The 22808-nt window shown below is 36.4% G+C and overlaps 1 protein-coding gene and 1 long non-coding RNA gene across 2 annotated transcripts in view; one reads left to right on the top strand and one right to left on the bottom strand.

Moving 5' to 3' along the window:
* adck1 (aarF domain containing kinase 1) overlaps positions 1-22109 on the top strand; it is a gene marked incomplete at its 3' end in the record, with an annotated part of 104188 nt that extends 82079 nt beyond the window's left edge. The window contains exons 8-10 of the mRNA XM_079632152.1: positions 3391-3501; positions 19815-19964; positions 21876-22109. Of these exons, the coding sequence (XP_079488278.1) occupies positions 3391-3501; positions 19815-19964; positions 21876-22109 (495 nt within the window). The remainder of the gene's footprint in view (positions 1-3390; positions 3502-19814; positions 19965-21875) is intronic.
* LOC307009642 lies at positions 14152-18850 on the bottom strand. Its single transcript, XR_013800088.1, has 5 exons — positions 18514-18850; positions 17966-18080; positions 17642-17788; positions 17424-17511; positions 14152-16378 (listed from the first exon to the last, which is right to left on the bottom strand). It is a non-coding gene; the product is annotated as an uncharacterized lncRNA (long non-coding RNA).
* Positions 22110-22808: the final 699 nt, after the last annotated feature.

Here is a 22808-nt window from a genome sequence, read left to right as displayed (position 1 = left end):
ATGTAGCTACACGCACTTACTGTAGATCGCTGATGAGGACTCTAGCCTATACAAGCCTCAGAAGGACTAGACTAGGAAGGACACAGCCTCACTAGGATGCAGCCTTCCTTTTGAGAAGCACCCATTGTGTCTGTGTGTGGTGTAAGTCAAATCCCATCTGGCCAATCCTTGTGGGTCAGGCAATGCGAGGATTTATCTCTATTAGCAGCGATTCCTACATCACAGTGAATTGAGCGCTCTTTAAATAGCCACATGAGCCTTTGGGCTGCTTTTGAGAGTCCTCCTCTACTCCACGAGGTCTCTGGAGGGCCCTGGATCTGTTACAGCATCCACGCTGCTCTGAGAGAGACTGAGTGTGGAGGGGGAATCAACCCTGATGCTATTTTAGCCTAAATACTTTCGTAGTGTTTTCTCTTTGACTCTCTTCCTCTTACACTTTAAAAAAACGGTGGGTTGTTTCAACCCATGTTTGGGTCAAATATGGAAAAACCCAACTGTTGGTTTACATTTTTAAATTACATTTTTAAACCCAACATTTGGGTTCGTCCATATTTGACCCAAACATGGGTTGAAACAGCCTAGCATTTTTAGTGTAGAATAAAATTGGATGAAATTTGAAATTTGACCTTTTGTAAAAGGGATAAATGAAAGATGACAAGAAAAAAAGAGAAGATGAGGGAACGGAATGGGTTTCAAAAGTTTGGGACCAGTAAGATTTAAAAAAAATGTTTTTGAAAGAAGTCTGTAATGCTCACCAAGGCTGCATTTGTTTGATCAAAAATACAGTAAATCAGTAATGTTGTGAAAATATTATTACTATTTAAAATAAATGTTTTCTATTTTAATGTTTTCAAATGTAATTTATTCCTGTGGTCAAAGCTGAATTTTCAGCACATTACTTAAAGGACAAGTTCGGTATTTTACACTTAAAGCCCTGTTTACAGATCGTATCTGATGAAATAGAATGGTTAAGATAAAAATTTGGACACATGCTCCTGTCCCGAGAATTTTAGGTTTATTTTGCTTTCCCCCCACCCCCACAATGGTTGTCTATGTGCACTGGAAGATTCCTTCCTAAAAACACATTAAACTTTCGTTTACAAAGACGAAATGGTCAGGGGTGCTGACTCATACGGTCCCAAAAAAAATCGCTGAAAAAGATGCATTCCAACAGGTTTTATCGTAGTTTTTGTCCAACTCCATTGACTTGTATTGAATGTGCTGTGTGAGGTACGGTATTACTCCGCCGCTTCTTCTTCTGCTTCTTCTGTGTATTCAATGAAATGCCAGCGGTTTGCTTGCAATTGGCAAAGGTGCATTATCGCCACCAACTGGGCTGGAGTGTCTATTATTCAAGCTCTCAACGGAAGAATCACGGGTGTGACGCGTTTGACAAAATAGGTCCACAAAAGCGAAATAAACCTAAAATTCTCGGGACAGCAGCATGTGTCCAAATTTTAACCTTAACCGTTCTATTTAATCAGATACGATCTGTAAACAGGGCTTTAAGTGTAAAATACCGAACTTGTCCTTTAAGTCTTCAGTGTCACATGATCCATCAGAAATCATTCTATGCTGATTTAGTGCTCAGGAAACATTTATTATTTTTCGTCAATGTTGAACACAGTTGTGCTGCTTAATATTTTTGTGTGAACTGATACATCTGTTTTTCAAGATTCTTTGAATAGAAAGTTCAAAAGAACAGCATTTGAAATAGAAATGGTTTGTAACATTGTCCTTACTGTCACGTTTGATCAATTTAATGTCTTTGCTGATTAAAAATATTAGAATTATAATTGACTTTCTTTTAAAATAAATGTCCAACTTTTAAATGGTAATGTAATAAACGTTGGCATTATGCTGATCACTGCCCACCCTGTTTTCCGGATAGTGGTCTCATCCATTAAAAAAAACAAAAACAAAAAAACATCCGCTTTCGGTGGCGCAACTTAACTTCTTGAAGAGGTGCGTTTCGCTGAGTCATGTAATCTTCATTCACACAAGTGCCCTGACTGGGCCTGGCAGAGTGTGCGCATGTGTTGATATTATTTCTGTGATTATTATATGAAGTATGTAATGAGGAGGTGAAGACGTGCAGCTGTCACACACAGAGCAGAGCCAGCGCTGGAGTGAAGGCGCTTGTCAAGTGTTGCTCCATTTCAGCGCCTATTAAAAGCCTCGAACTCCATTATATTCCACAGGAAGTTTAGTCCCCTTTGCGAGACGCTGTTGTGAGGCGCTCTCAAATGATTCGGTTTGTCTCAAAGAGTCATTACTGCAATAATAAGGTGTGAAATACTGTAATCCGCATATTCTGAATCAAACCAAATCTTTGACTGTTTGGAACCACTTGATGTTTGTTTTTTATTTCCTCAGAAGTGGTTTAGACTTACTTGGATCAGTTAGAGCTTTGTGCTGTGGCGAGTGATGTGGTGAGTTTTCTAAAGAAAGATGCGTGTGGACACAGGTGGAGGCGACTGTTTTGAGGAAGATCACTTGTCTGACTTGGAGAAGGTTATTAGTCTAGTAATTTTTTTGTGTTCTTTAATTGTAATGGGAGTTATTTAGTGTTGACATGTTTCGACACAATTGACATGTCATTTTGACTTTAATTTAACTGGTTCTAGAATGTTGTACTGTACATTGTTAAAATTCAAGTGACGGGCTGCTGCAGGTGTATATTTATCAGCTTTTTTTTCCAGATACTTCAAACATGGCTTATTCAATCATGTCATCAATGTATAACTGTTTTGAATCTTTTTTAAATCTTGGTAAAACGTTTTATTTGTTAACATTAGTTAACATGACCTAACAGTGAACAATTCTTCACCTTCATCTTAGTTCATATTCATTTCAACACTTTGTAAGGGAAACAGGTTAGTTTAGCTCAAAGGGAAATTATTCATTCGTTTATAGGGAATTTTGAAAGAATCACTTATTTTACACCCAAACAAATTAATCGTCCAGTGCTCAATTGAACGGGCCCTTACTATCAACTTTGAAAGGGATATTAATATCCAAACTATAGTGAATAGACTATTTGTTAGCACGGCAACAAGATCAGCAGTTTAAGACATTAAATTTGTAAGCACATAACACAAACTCTAACATCTAACACATTAACACATACACACACATCCACACAAGTTGCAGAAAGAAAGAAGGAAAAAAAGTGAGGACAGAATGAGTTCTAATAGAGTGAAATTATGAAATCTAAAGTTTCTAGCAATAGATGCATTTGAACTTGAACGAACAATCAATCATTAATTTAACCCTTCTATCGTTTCTTAGGCGGGGTTATTAAATCATATATAAATGCACCAGTTATGCTATAATCTAGAGGCGTTGTTTGCTTTTTTTGTTAATGTCTTTATATGGGGATCCCGGAAGGTGTGGTTCGCTGTAAAGGGGTTTCCCAGGTTCGTTGATTCGCTGGTGATCTCGTCGTGTCTGGAGTGTTCTGCACGGTGGATGAATGGAGTCTCGTGGCTGAAGTTTGAGGTGGGCAAAGTCTATAGAGTCATTCAAAGAAAACTTTAGGATGACCATAGCTCTTTTTCATCATATGGCTACATACAATACAATCTAAGAACACCAACGCGTTTCGGCCCAAGTCTTCCTCAGGGAGAGCAACACATCAAACTCAACAACAGGTTTCATTCATTAAGACATCTGATTAGTTAACAGTTGTCATGTGATCAACATCTCTTTGCAGCATTAAACATTCACCCAATACATTTCCAAACTAAAAAACACCACTTTATAAATCAATATAAAAAAAAGAAATCATCACAAGAAAGGAGTAAAATCCAATTCCTCATTCAATCCTGGATACATATTGGCATTTAGTTTATAAATCCACATCGTCTCTCTTTGATTCAGTTTAAGTTCTCTAGTCTATCCCCTTCCCTAATAGTACTGTTCACATGATCAATACCTAGTATTCTCAGAGTCGTTGACTGAAGCTTTGCGGCAAAGAAAGCGAGACTCTTAATAGAAAAGAAAAACATAAAAGTGAGACGAGAGTAGTCTTAATTTCCGTCTTAACCCATCTTCCTCTGATCTCCATCTGTCTTCTCGTCTAATGCTTCCTTCCTGTCCTGAGTTTTTAAACTGAGGTGTTTGTCCAATCCTTCTGAGGATTTCGGACCAATTAGACATTGTCTTCAGTTCAGGGTGTGAATGTTTCTCCTCCCCTCACATAAATTACATGTTATCTGATTAGTTACATGGTTTCTTAACTTTCTTACTATAATAAGAATATGATACATTTTACACACTTTTTTTGTAAAAAATTATCTGTGACGGTCTGTTTTGAATCTCTATCTTGGGGGTCAACCAATCCTTGGTGTTAACTCATGATTCTCCTCGTGAGACTCAAGATGTGCCATCTCCGAAACAATCTGTCTTGTTAACTCATGGTTTTCGTGAGACTCAAGATGTGCCATCTCCTTGTCTTGTTAAACTTGACATCCTAAGTTTTCGTTGTCTAGTTGGGACCATACCTTACAACCGTGAATTGTTTTATATGTCGAAGAGTCAGCTCGTTTCCAGACTAAAAGGTGTCCCAAATGACAGATCTTCTGATTTAGGACCCTGAGTGTTGATTTGGAATTTGACATTCACAGTTTGAAGGAGTCATTTCTGTCTGATTGGCTCTCAGTTCCGATAATTTACTAAAACAATGTTGTATATGTTAACATTAGTTAATGCACTGTGAGCTTGTTCATGTTAGGTAACATTAACTAATTTTAAGTGTTTCCAATTTATTTTCAGACTTATTCAGTTGTAATTAAAGGGGTGGTTGAGTATGGTTTAAGTTTTCTAACTTTAGTTAGTGTGTAATGTTGCTGTTTGAGCATAAACAACATCTGCAAAGTTACAACGCTCAAAGTTCAAAGCAAAGGAAGATATTTTCTTTTAAAGAAATTGCTTTTTACACGACATTCCTCCCAGGTTAGTGACATCACTAACCCTAAAATGTACATAAACCCTGCCCCTGGGGACACGATTTATAGATTATGATGACAGAATATGCTAATCAATGACTAGAAGATAGCTAACTCCACATCAGCAATATAAATTCATCAACTAACCATTCAGAAATGTCCTGTTGCTTCTACATGTTGTCACTTCTTCTTGAGTCTCTCCATCATTGTCTGACTCCGGTTTGAACATAAAAGGCTAAACGTTTTAGAAATTTCTAAACTGTCTGTGTGAGGTAAAAGAACACAAGCTGTTGAAGCTCCGCCCACTGTGCCGGGAGCAGCAGCTCATTTGCATTTAAAGGGACAGACACAAAAACGGTGTGTTTTTGCTCGCCCTCAAAAAGTGACAACTTTAACATGCTATATAAAAATATTTGTGGGGTATTTTGAGCTAAAACTTCACATACAGTACACACTCTGGGGACATCTTTATTTATTTTACATCTTGTGAAAAGGGCATTATACCACCCCTTTAACAATATTTTGGTCTGCATGCATCAAGTTCAAAATTAAATGCATTAAATTGGAAAATACAGGAAAAACTCAAATGAATTGTATATAACTTATATATATATATAATATAACTATATATATATATATATATACCGGTGTGTATAAATATAGCTATATATAATGTTCGATTATTTAATTATATAGCTAGTATTTATTTATTTATCTTTATTTTATTTTTTATTATAACTTTAATTCATCTAGATTTGCATTTGATAGATGTAAGCCAAAAGATTGTTTGTCACATTATTTAACACACAATTTGTCATTATTTACTCACCCTCATGTGTTCCAAACCTGCAAGACTTTATTAATTCCACAAATATTTCAAATTATTTAAATGTTATTGTTCCTACAATGAAATTCAGTTCGTACAATAAAAAATCCAAAACAACAATCATGGACCCTATTTTAAAACAAACAAAAACAAAAATATTTTTTTCAGAATCTCTTACCTTTTGTATTTAATAAAATAATGCAATTCATAGGTTTGGGACACGAGGTTGAGTAAATGATGACTCATTTTTGGTGAACTACTCCTTTAACATTAAAACTAAATAACACTTTTAACCACTTGTTTACCAGCATCCTCACAACAACAACAAAAAGACTGAAGTTGCTCTGCCATCTTTCAGCGTCCACTTGACATGGTCCAATCAAACATGATGACTGTGACACTGAAGTGTGACGGTGAAGACTCCACTCCAGCGGCCGCCTCCTGCTGCAACACACTCTCTTCACTGTCGCCCCTGTCCAACCCACCAGATAACAAATAGAAAAGACGTAATTAATTACCATAATTGAAAGACGGCGTCCCTTTGAGATCAATTGTTTGCGGCGCTGGTGGCTCTTTCTCCCAGTGGTCACTGATTAATGGGATGCAGGACTGTAAATGGCCTCTCAGTAATGCTTCGTGTTGTTATGCATTAGTAGCTTGTAATGGAGGACTTTTTTTTCCCCCAGCCCCGCTGCATTCTGCCTGTCAGATCACTCGTCCTCTTTAAGGTGACTGTGAGTCGTGTTTCTACACGCCGACAGTGCTCGGCGCTGACAGTACAAAAAGCCTGCGCTGGCTTATCCTCCCGCTGAAAGGGACTTGTGGATAATGATACAGTGTATAATTGATATTATGAACACAGGCCTTTTTTTTTCTTTTTTCCCCCCTTCTTTTTGCAGAAGGCGTTGTCAAGGTGCCGGAACGAGCCGTTCCTTGGCTGCGTTCATGTGTGCGTCGCGGTTGTCAGTATTTAGGTCAAACAGAGGCGTCCTAACAGGAAATCCCGACTGACAAGCGCAGTGGAGGTGAGATATTAAAGAAGACAGCTTGTCTTAGAGTGGATGACATGCTTGCAGATTGAAACAAACACTCCTTTCAGTACCTGACGCTCTTTAACTGAGCCCTGGAACTACACTCAGCCACCGTAGTCACACATAATGCTCAATCATCCCGGACCAGACGTCATAAATGGACGTCATATATGGTTCTTCTGTACACAAATGTACATAAACTCATGACTGCCGTATTGTGGCATGCGCTTAGGTTCTTAAAAGCCGCTAACCCATTTATTAAACTTGAATGTGTCCCAAGCCGTCTTCAGTGACCCAGGCCATTTCTAGAGACCTGGTGCATTTATTCTTTCTTCCTTTTTTGGATTTGGACCAGTAAGCAGCCACCCAGAACACCCTGGCAACTACCTAGCAACCATGCACAATATATTGATACCTTTTTTTTAAAAGGTATTGTTTGACATTGGGTATTTAGGTTTGCATATTGAAATTACCTTAAAATATTTATGTGTTAATAGATTTTTTCAAAATAAAACTTTAATGTATCCTTGTAATCTAAACGTTGTACTTTAGGCTATATAATGAAATTGTACCTAAATGCATTTGAAGCATTTAAATTGATCAATTGTTGTTTATTTAAGCTAATTAGTATATAATTAGAATTGTCCATTTTCCAAAACATAAAATTTGATTAAATTTGTAATTATTTAAAAATATATATAATTTGTATTATCTGAATTAATAGATTTAATTATAAAGTGTCTGTCTGTCTGTCTGTCTGTCTGTATTTTAATACATAAAAATAATGTTTGCACTTTATTTTACAGTACATACACTTTCAATGTACTTGCATACCCATAAAATACTGAGTAATGTAAGGTAAGAACATGGGTTAAGGTTAGCTTTAGGGGTATGTTCAGGGTTAGTACTTGGTTATTTACTTATTACCCAATTAGTGTAATCACTACAATACGTTTGTAGTATGTACATGTGAAACAGGACTAAAATAAATGGCTACCACAATAATTATTGGCTTATATGTGTCAGCCCTTTTGAACATTTATGCATCCCTAGATTATTTTCTACCTCACCTCCACATAAATCCTAAAAACTTCTGTTCTCAGAGGCTTCTGGTGACTGCAGGTTGAAGAATACATACGTTTCAGAGAGGCCGGGTTAAAGACGTGCAGGTTTTCTAAGCATTTGTCATAGACACTTGTGTATGTTGTGTCGCAGGGTTGTAGAACGGAGAGATTGACGACGTCAGAAGGGTGGAACTTCTTATCTCCCTCACAGATCTGTCAATTCAGCCGCACATGTGCCAGCCGCTGAGAGCGGCTCATTAGATTTAGTGCTGCGCTCTGTTAAAAGCCTTTCTCTTTGTCTTGCCCTGTATTGATCAGCGCAGGGCCAAGATTACAACAGGAAGGTTTAAATAAATCAGCTTTTTTTAGAGCTAAATCCAATGACATTCGCTTTATATTGTCTCTGTAAATAAGCAGATGTAATCGGCTCAGTTGCCCAGAATGGCGATTGTGAGTGACGGATTTATCTGTTTTTTTTTTGGATGGGTGAATAGTTGGCTGGTCATCCAGAGAAGATGGGTAAGTTCGGGTAATCCGTTCCAGTTTTTGAGACCCTATGCTTTGTAGACCAACTATGATCTGAGATTCTCGTCATGTGCAGTTTCCGTCTGTTTTGTGTCAACATGAAATCACAATTGACCCTAATTGTACACAATTCCTGAAAAAACGAATATCTCGTCATCTTTTGCCTGCTAAGTCGCTTTGAAATGCCCATTATTCACTATCCAATCAAGTCCTGATGGATAAAATCAAGTCACATTTTTACTCATTGACGATCTTGTTTCTCTGTAAAATGGGTTGCAAACAACATTTCACGATTACTTTATTTTTTGCATGCCATGGGTCAAAAACCAGCTTTCGTTTTGTGAATTGTCAGTAACACTTCTGCATTTTTTCAGATTGAAAGAGAGGACGTATATCAGGCAGTTTTTCTATCGCTTTTATCGTTCTGCTGTGCCACAATGGTGATATTCACTCGGCCGGCAGAAGAGGTCCATATGGAGACTTTTTTATTCTGTGTCAAGAGCCCCAGTAGGAGTAATTGCATCCCTTCTGAAAAAATTCAATCTACTGCGACACGACAAGCCAGCTGTGTTCAGCTAATGCTCAGGTAGACATCATCCGCTCAGGCCGTCCTCACAGGTAATAACACGTGCGCACATACGCTCACAAAGGCACCTTTCTCTGTCGTCTCCGTCTTTCTGTCCCCAAAGAGAGCTTCTCTGGCAGGTGATTTCTTTGTGTCCTGTGACACGGACCACATCCTCAAACGAGTTGAAAAGGACGACGAGATTCGTCTCACGTTTCTAGTGCTAGCTATTTTAACCATGCTGTTGAAAGGAGCTGTCCCGTCCCTGAACCCCCCTTTGCAACATGGCATGCAGGAGACGTGTGAAGACGGCATGCTTCTAAAGGACCGACTCCAGCATGAAAGGAATCCTGTGCTGAGTCATTCTGACTAGGTGCCCGCATGTACGTGTGATCGGTGCGCCGCCCCCCCCCTTCTCACTGAAACTTCAGACGCGCGTCAGACACGCATTCATTTGGTGCGTGTATGTGTTGGCCGCTGGCAGGAATGCCCCACTCTTTTCCTCAGCGTCTTTGGTATGCAGTGCTGGTGAAGTTGTCAGAGCAGCATGGCCCCTTGTCGTCCCCCTGTGGATGGCGCGCTCTGATGCTGCCAGGGAAACGGACTCATCGGTTTGGTGAAATGGGACAGAAAATATGATTTATTCTCTGCATGCACTCACTCCTACCCCAGCGGAAGCAGAGAGCGGAGAGGGATCCTGGGAAGTTGGGAGAGAGGCATGGAGGGAGGAGGAATTGGAGGATAGACAGGACCTTTATTTGCAATGCTGCAAGCTAATTTTGCACTTCATTGATGCGTTAATTAATCAATGCCAAATATTTGTTGTCGTGATGGCCTCCCTCCAGCAGTTGGGGTTAGCAGAGCCAGGTGACCTTATATGGATCTTATCACCTTCATAAGATGAAATTGATATTTTTCCTGTTTCTTCTGTGAGATATTGACTTTATTTTTTGTCCTAAGTATTTATTGTATATATTGGATGCTTGCATATGATTGGTTGACGAACGTTCTAAGGTGTGCAATTATTTTCAGGGAAACATACGGCTAAAGTAGTTCCAGGAAGGAAGGTTCCAGGATCACTCCGCTAAATGATTTCAGTTATTTCAAAGGTCCTTACAGCCTACAACAGCAAAAGAACCAAAAGCCACAAAGACACTGACCAAGCAAATAAATATAGTAAACAACTATTTTTTTTGCCACAAAATTACGTTTTATTATCTACTGAAAGCATATACTCCCTTTCTCCCGCTCTCTCTTGCACTCAAACGCGTGTACACATACAGTACGGACACACACTCGCACAGAAATGTTTTGTTAGCGCTGTCAGTAAAATAGTATTGCAACTTAAAAGCTACAATACATTTATCACTAGCGATGTGATAACGGCTCTGTTCTTTGATGGAGCATGTAAACGTACAAGTTTTGCTTTTAGCAAAGACGCTGCTGTCGAACACTGTTGAGAGACGCACAGATTCAGGTAATTCATACACGCCTGATAAGTTAACTCTCTCTCTAATTACTGTATTAGTCTGCTATCAGTAGCTCAAACCTCCATTACTAGCTCTAAAATTATGTTTTGGGGACTAGATGCGTCACCTGACGTAGATGATGCGGTATTTTTGGACTAAGCCCTTTTTGGTCCGTTTTCTCTATTTTTACATTTGGGCTTATAAACCATATGTAATGGAGACGGAACACCATGTGTTTGGTATCTATGGATTCAGACGATCCTAAGCTACCATAAGCATGCATGTAATGTGTAAAGGAAGTATGAGTGAAAAATTTACAATTTGATTTTTGTCATTTATTACTGAAAATCACACCTCACACAACAATTAGTGAACTGTTTTTGAACAAAACATATATATTCAAACCTTTTGCTAGACAGACATTTGTAATTGTTTGCGCACATTAGCGCTTTGTAATACTCCGCTCCATTCGTTCTCTTTCTCTTTCTCCTTCTCCACTCGACGCTGTTTGTACATAGCTGTCCCTTACTATGGTACCATCCCTTGCAAGGCTGCAGAGTCCTCTGATTAGCTAGAATACATCATGGTAACCTTCCTCTGATTGGGTAAGTAAAATATTCCTCCCAGCAGCAATTTTTCCATTGGTCGTTGCGCGTTGAATCTGCCTAACAACATATATTTCATTGGCCTTTTTACGCAGTGGTATTACGCAATAAGGAATTGTGTATATATACAAACTGGATACCACTGTTTTCTGAGGAAGACGGCAAAAAAGGCCGCACCTCTCTATCATTAAAAGTTTTTAAGATAATTACACATTTGTAAAAGTATGCAATTTTGGGCGGTACCGCCAAATCCGTCCCCAGAGACTTAAACTCATAAAAGACAAAAGTATTACGGGAATACTGGATTGTAAACCACAAATAAATGCCACAATCAAGACCTTGAAGCAGATAGGAGGGAGAAATACCCAGAAACACCTCATAGGTGCCGCTCCCAAGTATAACAGTCTTTCCTTGCCATTAATGCTTGGATAACACGCCTACGTCTCCTTCCATTAAAAATACTGCTGCGATTTTATAAACTTACCAACATCCGTTTCCATGAGTTTTTGAAAGGACTTATCGCGAGAGGAAAAAATTATGCTTTAGTCGCTTAACATCGGTTAATGGAAACACCGTCATTTCGCAATCGTTTTTTATCGACATTTAAAAAAATATCGCAAAAGTTTTGCACAAATCTGTAATGGAAACGTGGCATTGACTCCACTCCAAGTCGTGAGCGCATTTAACCTCCTCAGGTGTGCGTTATTTTTCTAATAATTCAACAGCCCATCATCAATTATTCCATATATGTATTTGTATATGTATAAGTGTAAGTATATGTCTGTATGCAGTATGTATTGAAACTTCCTTAAAGAGTTAGTATCTCTTCTGGCAGCAGCAGAGCGTAGGCAACACATCTCTTCTTCTTTTTGTGGAGACAAAAGGCACAGGTTTTTGCTCATGCTGTTGAGATCAGATTTGTTTAAAAAGAGTTTTTGCCTTTTTGATTGTTTAGCCTTTATCCAAGTAGCAGCAGTGTGAAATATTACATGTTTTTGATATTGCATGTATACAATCAGATAAGGGCACCAAGCAATGACCTATAAAAACGATTCACTTCACCTTTAAATAGCCTTACGCGCTTTCTCTTTCCCTGCATCAAGTTCACTTTGGTCCACACAACTCCTTTTAATCTGCCTTTTGCATACCCTTCGCATGGCGCCCTGCCTGGGGATATTCGTCTGCATCTTCCCTCCAAGGGCACTGTTGATGAGCTTTTCATCCGCCGCATCCTAAAGTGTTTATTAGCATAATAAAACTCCTCTTGCTGTCTATGCATGCCCAATCAGGCCTTCAGGGATCCTCCGCCATCCCGGGACGCATTGCTTTTAGTATAGTGATTATTATTGTGAGCTTTGGGTAACTTACGGATCTGACTGCATGACCTTTCTGCGAAGTTTGCACACTTCAGTCAATATTTATTTATATATATATATTTTCCTATTTTTTTAAGTATGAGAGCTAATTTGTTGATTTAGAATTTGAGTGAATTAAACGGAAATAAAGGAGAAAACATGTTAATTTAATTTATTGCGCGACACATTAATGTTAACAGTGCAACAGTATTGATTATGACACGTGTCTGTCCGAACAAGAGCATTTGGTCATTCATCCGGCTCACATCGCACTGTCATTGTTTTACATTTTGGATGACATAATGGATTTAGATCACCATTTTTCAATCTCAAAAAGCTATTTACGACGAATCACAACAATTTAATTAATAAGGGTTTAATTAAAGGTTTAATAAACTCCCTGGCATTGTGCATATGTGTGTGCATCCATATACGTGCACGTTTATCTGCATGATCGTGCCACGGAATATACATAAGCTCAAAACAACAACAAAATGTCCTATGTGTCACAAAAGTAACTAGATTTGCATTTCCAGAAGAAAACACCAGTGCTTTCAAGGCAACAAAAGAGTGCTGTCCTGTCCTGTAAACAATGAAAATATAAATGAAAAATTAAACAATTAAGCTAAACAATTCAAATTCATTTAAATTATTGGGGTAAACTGTATATGGACACCAGCCTGGGGAGTATGAATAAATGCTTGATTTATTCTCTGTGCTTCAGACTGACATTTCCTCAACCTACTTCACATTGGCTCTCTGCATTATAACATAGCTGAGGGGAGATGCTTATCGCAACTTATCTTCAAAGAGCGAGAGTGGGTGGAATAATTGCATCGGGGGTTGTTTTATAATAAATACTTTCTCATCTGTTGGGGCCACAGCATCTTCGGGAAAACGTTGTATGTCATTTTAAATGGGCTCCTTATTTGTCTGCCCCCAGACCCTGCATAGCAATGGAAATGTACCATTTATGTTATGCATTTCTGATATTTCTGCATTTTTGTTAATATTGTTTGTCTTTTATGTTGAAAGGTTGCAAGTCTTTTCCTCCCATGCTTCTAGATCAATTACTTAGCTTAATTTATATACTCCACTTTGTTTTTTTTGTCTTTTTTCAGGTTTTTTGTTTGTTTGTTGGTTTAAACTAATGCACATGTTTTGGATTGCATTGGCTAAATGCAAGGCCATGAGTCCAATTTGTAATACGTGTAGGTCTTTATGGTGCATGTTAGATTATCTTCTTTATTTTTATTTTTTTTATTTTTTTATCTATTGCACATATTATAGGTATGTGTACAACTGTGAAATATCTGATTCAGATTTCTTAATTGGACCTCTATTCAAATCTTTTAAATCTCTATTAAAAACCTAAGACAAGGCAATACTATGCACCAATGAAAAATAATGAATTTAAAAGAATATCTGCAATATTTGTGCTAGTCATAAGGACAGCATTTAGCCATGTTTGGCCATTCATATGCTCAAAATTTCAAGCAGGCAAAAAAGATTATTCAGGCAACATTGTGCAAAATAGGGTTTAATAAAATAAAATCGTATTTAAATAAATATTTGCCATTAACACTTTCATTTCATAGTTACTTTAGACATTCTACTAACTAAAAGTAACTTTGCAACATGTCAACTAGTCATTAGAGTATTAGTAGACTGTCTGCCTAATATCTGCTAACACTTTATTTTAATGTTCCCCAACAGAAAATATACGGACTAACTTTGCAAGTACACTGTAAAAAGTAATACGTTGACTTTACTTAGAAAAGCTGTGGAAACTGATTGCCTCAAAATGTTCAAGTAAATTAGGTCATCATTTTTGACTTGATACTACTCTCTACTACTTTGTAAAGTTAACTTGTGTATTTGTAGAGGTTGCCGTAAAACTTGAGTACAGGTAACTCAATTTCAAAAGTTTAGGTAACTTACAGATTTAAGTTGAGATTTGTAAGCTTAACTCAAACAAAACAGTTCTTTTAACATGACTGCTTGTTCATTTTACTAGAGGGATGTGTGGAAACTGATTGCCTTAAATTTCTCAAGCAAGTTGTACTCAAAATTCTAAGTTGAGAATACAAAGACAGACAACAGATTTGGCAGAACAGTAGAATGTTTATTTGCTCGATAAAACAATATTAATTTGAGACATTACTTAAGGCATGCCCGTCAACTTGGCCTGCCAACAACATTTTAGAAAAATAAAAAAACACATACTGCACTCAAGGAAAAAAAGAAAAAGACAATAAAAAGATTAAGTGAATTAACTTCACAATTCAGTTTTCAGACCATACAAGGCAAATAGAAAAATTAAACATTGAAACCAGACATTCATTTTTCTTGTTTTTCCAGTTACATTATCAATGCAAGTTGCTTTTTACCCCCCTTTTTTAAATTTTACTTTTGCTAAATTGTGACTTCAGAAACAAACATTTGAATAAATGAAATCTAACGGATTTTCAATTTTTCGTCTAGTAATTTGTGCCGTGGGCGGTACCATTAGCACGGGGGTGTGGCCGTGGACTAACTTTACTATTTCATTGATGTAACTGCTTTATGTACACTGCATGCACGTTGAGGAGAAGTTTAAGGGGGCTTTCACACTGGTAGTTTAGTTGGGAACGGGGCACGGTTCGGATGAATAATCGTTAATGTGAACGCTGTCATGCGGACCCGGGTGCGCACTGGGGTACCGAACCCGAGACTACCTGGAGGAGGTGGTCTGAGTTCGGTAGAATGTGGAAGCAACACGGACTCGGGAGCGCTTGTACAGGAAGTAAAATGACCTGCGCATGCGTTTTAGCAGATTATTATGTTTTTAGTTAAATATAACACATGTAAGGGATGATAGTGTTGATGATTTACCTTGGATAAGACGAGCACGAGTGAGCCTGCAGTGTATTTGCGCATAGCACGTAAAATCAGGGAAACAAATTTGGAAATCCACTGTATCCTCAAAAGAATTTGCAAGCAGCAAAAGACCACCTTATGCGACACACAGTAAACATGTGTTGGTCACTCAGCTGCACATAATAGCACCACATTAATAAAAAAACACAATATATTGACCCGCGTTCTGTTTTCTATCATGTGTCGTGAACGTTTGGGATGATGTAATATGCACGCAAACGCACCAAGGTTCGATAGAATCAAGTTGAGTGTGAGACCAACGCTGCGGGGGGAGCCGGGAACAATCGTGCTCGGGCTCGGACCGCAGCAAACGAGCACAGTGTAAAAGCCCCCTTAAAGACGGAACACATAAATAAAGAAAAAAAGCAACTATCCAGTGATAATGTAACTGGAGAAAAAAGAAAATTTTGACCGGAGAAAATGTAAGAATACACCGCAAGGCCAGACGTAGTATTGAAGGAAAATTAAAATTGAGCGAAAGTACATAGGAGGGCGGAGCCAGGCTAGTACAGAACCTTTCCTACTACAGTTCTCTTTAAAATTATCTTCTAATAAAACTCTATTCTAAAACCAATTTAACATCAAGTAAACTTAATATGGAAAAAATATGGATTTTCTTTTCCATTTTCAACAATTGGAAAACACTGAAGTATCTGTAAAACAGTACTGAACTACTTTCTTTAGAGTTCTCTCTATTCACTCAAACTCAAACAAAATAATAGCATCATGGCTATGATCTATTACTGCATCAGGCGATTTTTTCAGTGAATGGATTTTAGGCTTGAGTGACTTGTGGCCAATGGACAAAAATCACTCTCTGTATGAAGTTGAATGTGCTCTTCAGTGCTTCAGTTTAGAGCATAAATTAGTCCAAAGAGCAAACACATTGCTTGTGGAAGATTTTCAAGTTCATCCACAACCACTGTACCTTACAAAATTATTGTCGTTGTTGTGGCATCTTGATGGGGAGTAGAGTATGGCAGGGAGTAGGGTACGGTTGCAGAGTCCTCGGGAATCACTGTTAGAATACCTATTCCAATGTGGGAAATGTCTTCATTATCATCACAGTCCTAAAAATGGGAATAGCATATAACAAAAATGAGGTCAAAGTAAGCCACAAAACCTCTTTTTAAATGGATAATTCACCCAAAAATGAAAATTCATCATCATTTTATATTACATAAAGAAATGAATGAAAAACATTTGAAAGAAAGACAATAGATTTTTTGATAGTTTTAATTTAAATAGCTGGTCTTCAGTTTTATTTGTCTTTTCATGCAGTGGTTTAATATATATGTATTCCTCCCTGCATCCTCTGCGGTGTCATGTTTGAAAAGGCCTTTACATTTAGACATAATACAGTGTTATTAATTTAGTGTAACATTAAATGAGAGTATGTGCTCTTAAAGGGATAGTTCATCCAAAAATATAAATTCTGACATAATTTACTCGCCTTCAAGTTGTTCTAAACCTGCATGTGTTTCTTCTGTTGAACTGAAAAGAAGATATTTCGATGAATGTTGGTAAACCAGACAGTTGAGAGTAGCCTTTGACTTCCATAGTAGTAGGAAAAAATATGTTTGATTACCGACATTCTTCGAAATATCTTCTTTTGTGTTCAGCAGAAGAAAGAAACTCATGCAGGGGGCGAGGCGAGTAAATGATGACAATATTTTTTTTCAGATGAACTATCCCTTTAAGAGCACATACTCTCATTAAAATGTGATACTAAATTAATAACACTGTATTATGTCTAAATGTAAATGCCTTTACAAACAGGACATAGCAGTGGATGCAGGGAGGAATACATACATTAAACCACTGCATGAAAAGACAAATAAAACTGAAATATAAATACTATCAAAAAATCTATTGTCTTTTTTACAAATGTTTTTCAGTCATTTCTTTATGTAATATACAAGGTTACTGTCTTACTGTTGTCTTACTGTCTTTTTTATTTATTTATCTTTCACTTTCTTTTCTCTATCCCATTTCTTCATTTCAGTGCCCTGACTGTTTTTCTTGCCTTCATAACTTGTCTTGCCATAACTCAAAACTGTTTGAAGAACAGTTTGCCTGTTAAATAAGAATCACATCAGAAAAGAAAATACTTACAAAACATGTCTAGTAAAAATCGATGGGGTCCTCCCCGAAGAGGAGTGGCCATGAAGAACGGCCATTGTCCCGCATTGATGTTGGATTTCTGCAAAGTTATAAAAATGTATATTGAATATAGCACTCATGACACTAACACAACACAGAGTAAACAACAACAGCAAAAGCAACATTCATTTTGCTATCGAAAAATAATTGTTATATGTCGAGGAGCTTACGTCATTTTCAATCTGCAGCAGAATCTTCTTACTTTGGAGCCAATGTCTCTACCTTTAGCCCTTAAGATATCGATGTAACGTGAAGTGAATCTGTCCAGTTCTCAAAAGAACTCAGTTTGCAGGTTTTGCCAGATACAGGACTAAACTCTGCCAGGATATACAAAAATAAAGTAGGACAAACTGACATTAAGCAATCACTTTTCACTGAAATGTCCAAGTATGAATTAAACATCAAAAGTGGTTAATGATCAATTAAAATTTGCTTTGAAAATGTTAAAGATTAAATGAAATAGGAAACCAATAAAGACAAGAATATTTACTCACCTGACTCTGTGTTAAGAGGGCTGGCCACCTTTCCATTTTGTGTATTCTTCTTCACAGCAGGCTTCTTCTCTATCAATTTCTTTCTACGCAAGGCAAATGTAGAATTCATGTTCCACTGCATGAATTTAAGTCCCCAAAATAAGCATACACAAAATAAAGACAAAATAAGTTAATAATTGCTTGTTAGTTACACGTAACTTAATCAATGCATCATGTTGTTCATTTCCATGTGAAAGACACGTGAGCATCGAACGTTCTAGAAAGAATGTTCGCGAAGTAACATATAGGCCGCAGTTTTTTACATAATATTAATGATAACCACGAACTTACAACCGATTAAAATAGCTTACAAACTGTAAGTTAACAGTTACATAAAAACAGTGTTTAGTAAAAATGGATTTTTGCAACCTAAGTTAACTTAGCTAGTAAGCCACTGGTCTCAACTTTTCCTCTTACTGCACAATGAGCAAATTAAATTATGTTTAAGTTAAGATTATATACGCAATACAATGACATTTAGGTTTATAAATAGTTGTTAAAGAGCATACCTAGTTTTGCTGCCGCATCCCGAACACGAACTGAAGATCTTCGTCGTCGATGTCGTCGTCTTATTTTCAAACCCAAACCGTCTCAAATAATTGCGCTTGCGCATGCGCGAGACGAAAATGCATTTAAGAAATTAAGAGTAGCAGTTTCGTCTGATGCTGAAACTTAACCAACGGTCAGTAAATATATCAAGCTCTGTTAATAAACATATTATGGGTTGTGAAGCAGCAGCAGCTGATGGGCTTGCTATAAGCTTTAATCTATCTAGTTTCCCATATTTTAGCGCAAAGGAAAAAAAGATTCAGAACACATAATAAATGAATAAATACACATGTACAGTACACGTGTATATATATATATATATATATATATATATATATATAATTTATTTAAAATAAATGTATTTAAAATGAAAATAAAAACTATATATATATATATATATATATATATATTTGTTTTTATTTTCATTTTAAATACATTTATTTATTTTAAATAAATTATATATATTAAAATTATATATATTTTAAAATAATATAATTTATTTAAAATAAATACATGTATTTAAAATGAAAATAAAAACAAATATATACATATATATATATATTAAAATTATATATATATTAAAATAATATAATTTAAAATAAATAAATGTATTTAAAATTAAAATTAAAACATATATATATATATATATATATATATATATATTTGTTTTAATTTTAATTTTAATATGTATATAGCTATTATCAACTTAACAACCATTGCGCGTTTACTAAAATTTTATTAATTTCATTATTATTATTATGCAAATTTTGTGCTTAAGAAATTTGCAACATGCCTTTAGTGCAATACACTTAACAATCTTAAGTACAATGTACTAGATTTGTTTAGTTTAACTATTGCATCCACCTAAAAGTTCACATTACACAGTCTAATCAAGTCAAATCAACTAATTTTCCAAAGTAAGTTAAATTCACTAGTTTTTCTTAAGTAGATTCAGCAATTACTTTTTACAGTGTACATGTCAGCTTATTCTACTAACAGTCTATTAATACTCTAACGAGTAGTTGCAAATTAATACAAGTTTGTTGACCTAGTTGCAAAGTTACTTACAGTTGGTAAATGTCTAAAGTGGACTATCGAAATAAAGTGTAACCATCTTTGCTTTTGAAACCAGTTCTTACTGCTATAGAGTAAAAAAAAAATATATATATATATAGCTCAGGGGCTAGAGCTCCAGTTAATGTGTATGTATTAACCTGTTTTTTTTTTTTTTGTATATCTCTCTCTTTTTTCCTTTCCTCAGATCTCCCAGAACCTGGGCAAGATATACAGTGAGATGATATTCGTCAACGGATTCGTGCACTGCGATCCTCACCCCGGCAACGTGCTGGTGCGAAAGTGTCCTGAAAGCAATAAGACGGAAATTGTGTTACTCGATCACGGCCTGTATCAGGTAAGACATCGGCCGAGGCCGCCACAGACTCGACAGAGAAGCAAATTCATCACATATTACACCCCATTATTCACCCGCTGGCTCCCAGGTCAGCTGCGCACTCAGGCCTGTATTTGCTGCAGCAGACTAAAAGCATTTCATTTAAGTGGCCCTGAAGCTCCAGTGTGTTTTAGGAACTACACATTTCCACCTCCCAATTATTACAAGCAGATGCAAACACGCCAATACACACACTCCTGCAGCTCACTGAATAAATCCACAATAAATCTGTGGAGATAATATGGTGATAAACATGAAAAAGGCATTGTAGCAATGACATTTGGTTGCTTTGTCCAAAACAATAATTCATGGCATGTCGTGTTAAATTTGTTGCAAGCCATGGGTTGTGTGTGTCTATGTTAATTAATTGGAGGGGCAAAATGGTGCAGTCCTAGTGGTATTCCAGTTGTTTGTCTCAGTGAGGGATGTGCTGGGCTTTAGTTTAACCCGAAACAGTTAATGAGGCCCACAAGATTACATGTTAGCAACTATTAAAGTACCGTTATCTTTTTCTGTAATACTAACAACACAATGAGAGACAAGTTTCCATTTACTCAACTAAGACTCTTTAGATGGATTAGTTAACTCTTTCCCTGCCATTGACGGAATTTTCCGGCTTTCCGTGTTTTCACTGTTATATGTTAGGGGGCGCTATTACACATCTTCTTGAAAGAGCACTGAATCTCCTGATTAAAACACATGTGAAGAAGAAGCAGAAACAAGCGATAGCATGTAATTATATGCTTATTTAAATTTAAAATAACGCGCTCATCAACATTCAACAGCATATAAATCAAAACTGCCTAAAGTTACTGAATGAAATGAAATCTACTTCATCTATGTTTTGATCATTGTTCTGAATCTGGATGTAGTCTTTGAAAAAAAAACTGATTTTCTCAGCTTTTTGCTTAAAATGTCACTTTTTTATGAAACTTACCCACATTTAAGTGTTGATAAAAAAAAGAATGCATGAAGCTAGAATAAAACGTTTTTTGTTTTTGTTTTTTGTTTTTACAAGCAGAGTGTCTGTTCTTTCTTTTGATATATTGCATGTTCAGATATTCATACAAATATTCTGGGGGCATGAAATTCTTGTGAAATTGATCCAAAACGCTGGCAGGGAAAGAGTTAATTGGTGTTTGTGATTTATTTATTTTTTTATATTTTTTATAATTTTTTTACATTTTAAGTGTACCATTCAAAAGTTTCGGGTCCGAAAAAATAATAGGAAAAAAATTATACTTTTATTCAGAAAGATTCATTAGATTAGATAAAATGTTACAAAAGGTATGTACTTTAAATAATTGTTGTCCTTTTGATCTTTTTTATCATCATAAAATCATTTTTTATGGTTTTCACAAATACATTAAGCAGCACTGTTTACAACAGCATTAGTAAACAATAATAAATGTTTCTTAAGCAGTAAATCAGCATATTATAATTATTTCTGAAGGATCATGTGACACTGAAGACTAATGATGCTGAAAATTCAGCTTTGAATAAATTACATATATTGAAAATATATTCAAATAGAAAACAGTTTTTAGTGGTAATACAATTTCGCAATGACTGTTTTTACTGTGTTTTTGATCAAATAAATCCAGACTTGGTGAGCAAGAGTTTGTTTGAACATCTCAACCCAGCCTGATTTAAAAAAAAAAAAAAAAAACGTTTTTTTTAGCTCAACCAATACATTGAATTTGAAGCAGGAACATCTTTTTGGGTTAAAGAATCCAGTTTGAAAACATTCGTTAATTTTATGATTTCGTTTGGTGGCTCTAGTAGTGTAGAAATAACTTTTCCTTTTAAGCTTCTATTGCGTTTGTTTAAAAAACTCAAACACTAACAGAACAAATTGTGTCTCTGTCCAAGGTGCTGAACCAGGACTTCAGGCTGGACTACTGCAGGCTGTGGCAGAGTTTGATAAAGGGAGACTTGAAAGGCATAGAGCGTTACAGTAAGCGTCTGGGCACAGGGGATCTCTACCCTCTGTTTGCTTGTGTCCTCACCGCCCGCTCATGGACATCAGTTAATGCTGGCATTAGCCAGACGCCTGTCACTCAATCTGAGGTAATAATCTCTAAGCATTACTTTTATTTTGCATAATACAAGGGTGTTTTGATCAAAGTTTGGACACACCTACTCATCCTTTATTGATACTATTTTCCACATGCAATAACACAAAAAAAACCCTTTAATTTTAACTTCATCCAAGTTTTGCTGCGGTGTTTTTTAACCCGCTGGACACTGTTTGTCCTTTACTACATCCAATTCATCCATGCATACACTGTAAGTGGCAGTCTGCCATTGTTATCTTAAAGAGCTATTTATACCTGATTTAACCCATAAGAATAGTTGTTTTTTTGGTATAAAGTGATGTTAAATAATGTTTTTGGACTTTAATAAAACCAGTTAATTTACGTAGATGTTACCATTTTTTCAGTGATCCATTTATACAAAGGCATAACTTATATTTGCGTACAAAACAAATTTGTAGCACTTCAGCATAATCGTTTAAACTTCATATGGTTTTTAAGGTAATGAGGAACATAGGTGCAGTATCTAAACTTTTTACTGGTAGTGTATTTTTGTTTTTAATCTTTTTTTCAGGGTCAAATGCAAACAGTTGCTACATTTGCTCGGATGTAGTGGTAAGTTAGCATTATAACCAGGGAGCAATAACCTCTCCTTCTGCAGGAAATAAAAACAAAACTAAAAAACTGGGTAAATTGAGGTTGTGAAAACTGAGGTGTTTAATGCCTTACAGTTGTTAGTGACCACAATAACACCTGTTGACCACATTAC

Source organism: Phoxinus phoxinus (genome assembly GCF_949152265.1).
Source record: "Phoxinus phoxinus genome assembly, chromosome: 13".
Taxonomy (NCBI): domain Eukaryota; kingdom Metazoa; phylum Chordata; class Actinopteri; order Cypriniformes; family Leuciscidae; genus Phoxinus; species Phoxinus phoxinus.
This window is presented reverse-complemented; position numbering and strand designations above follow the sequence as displayed.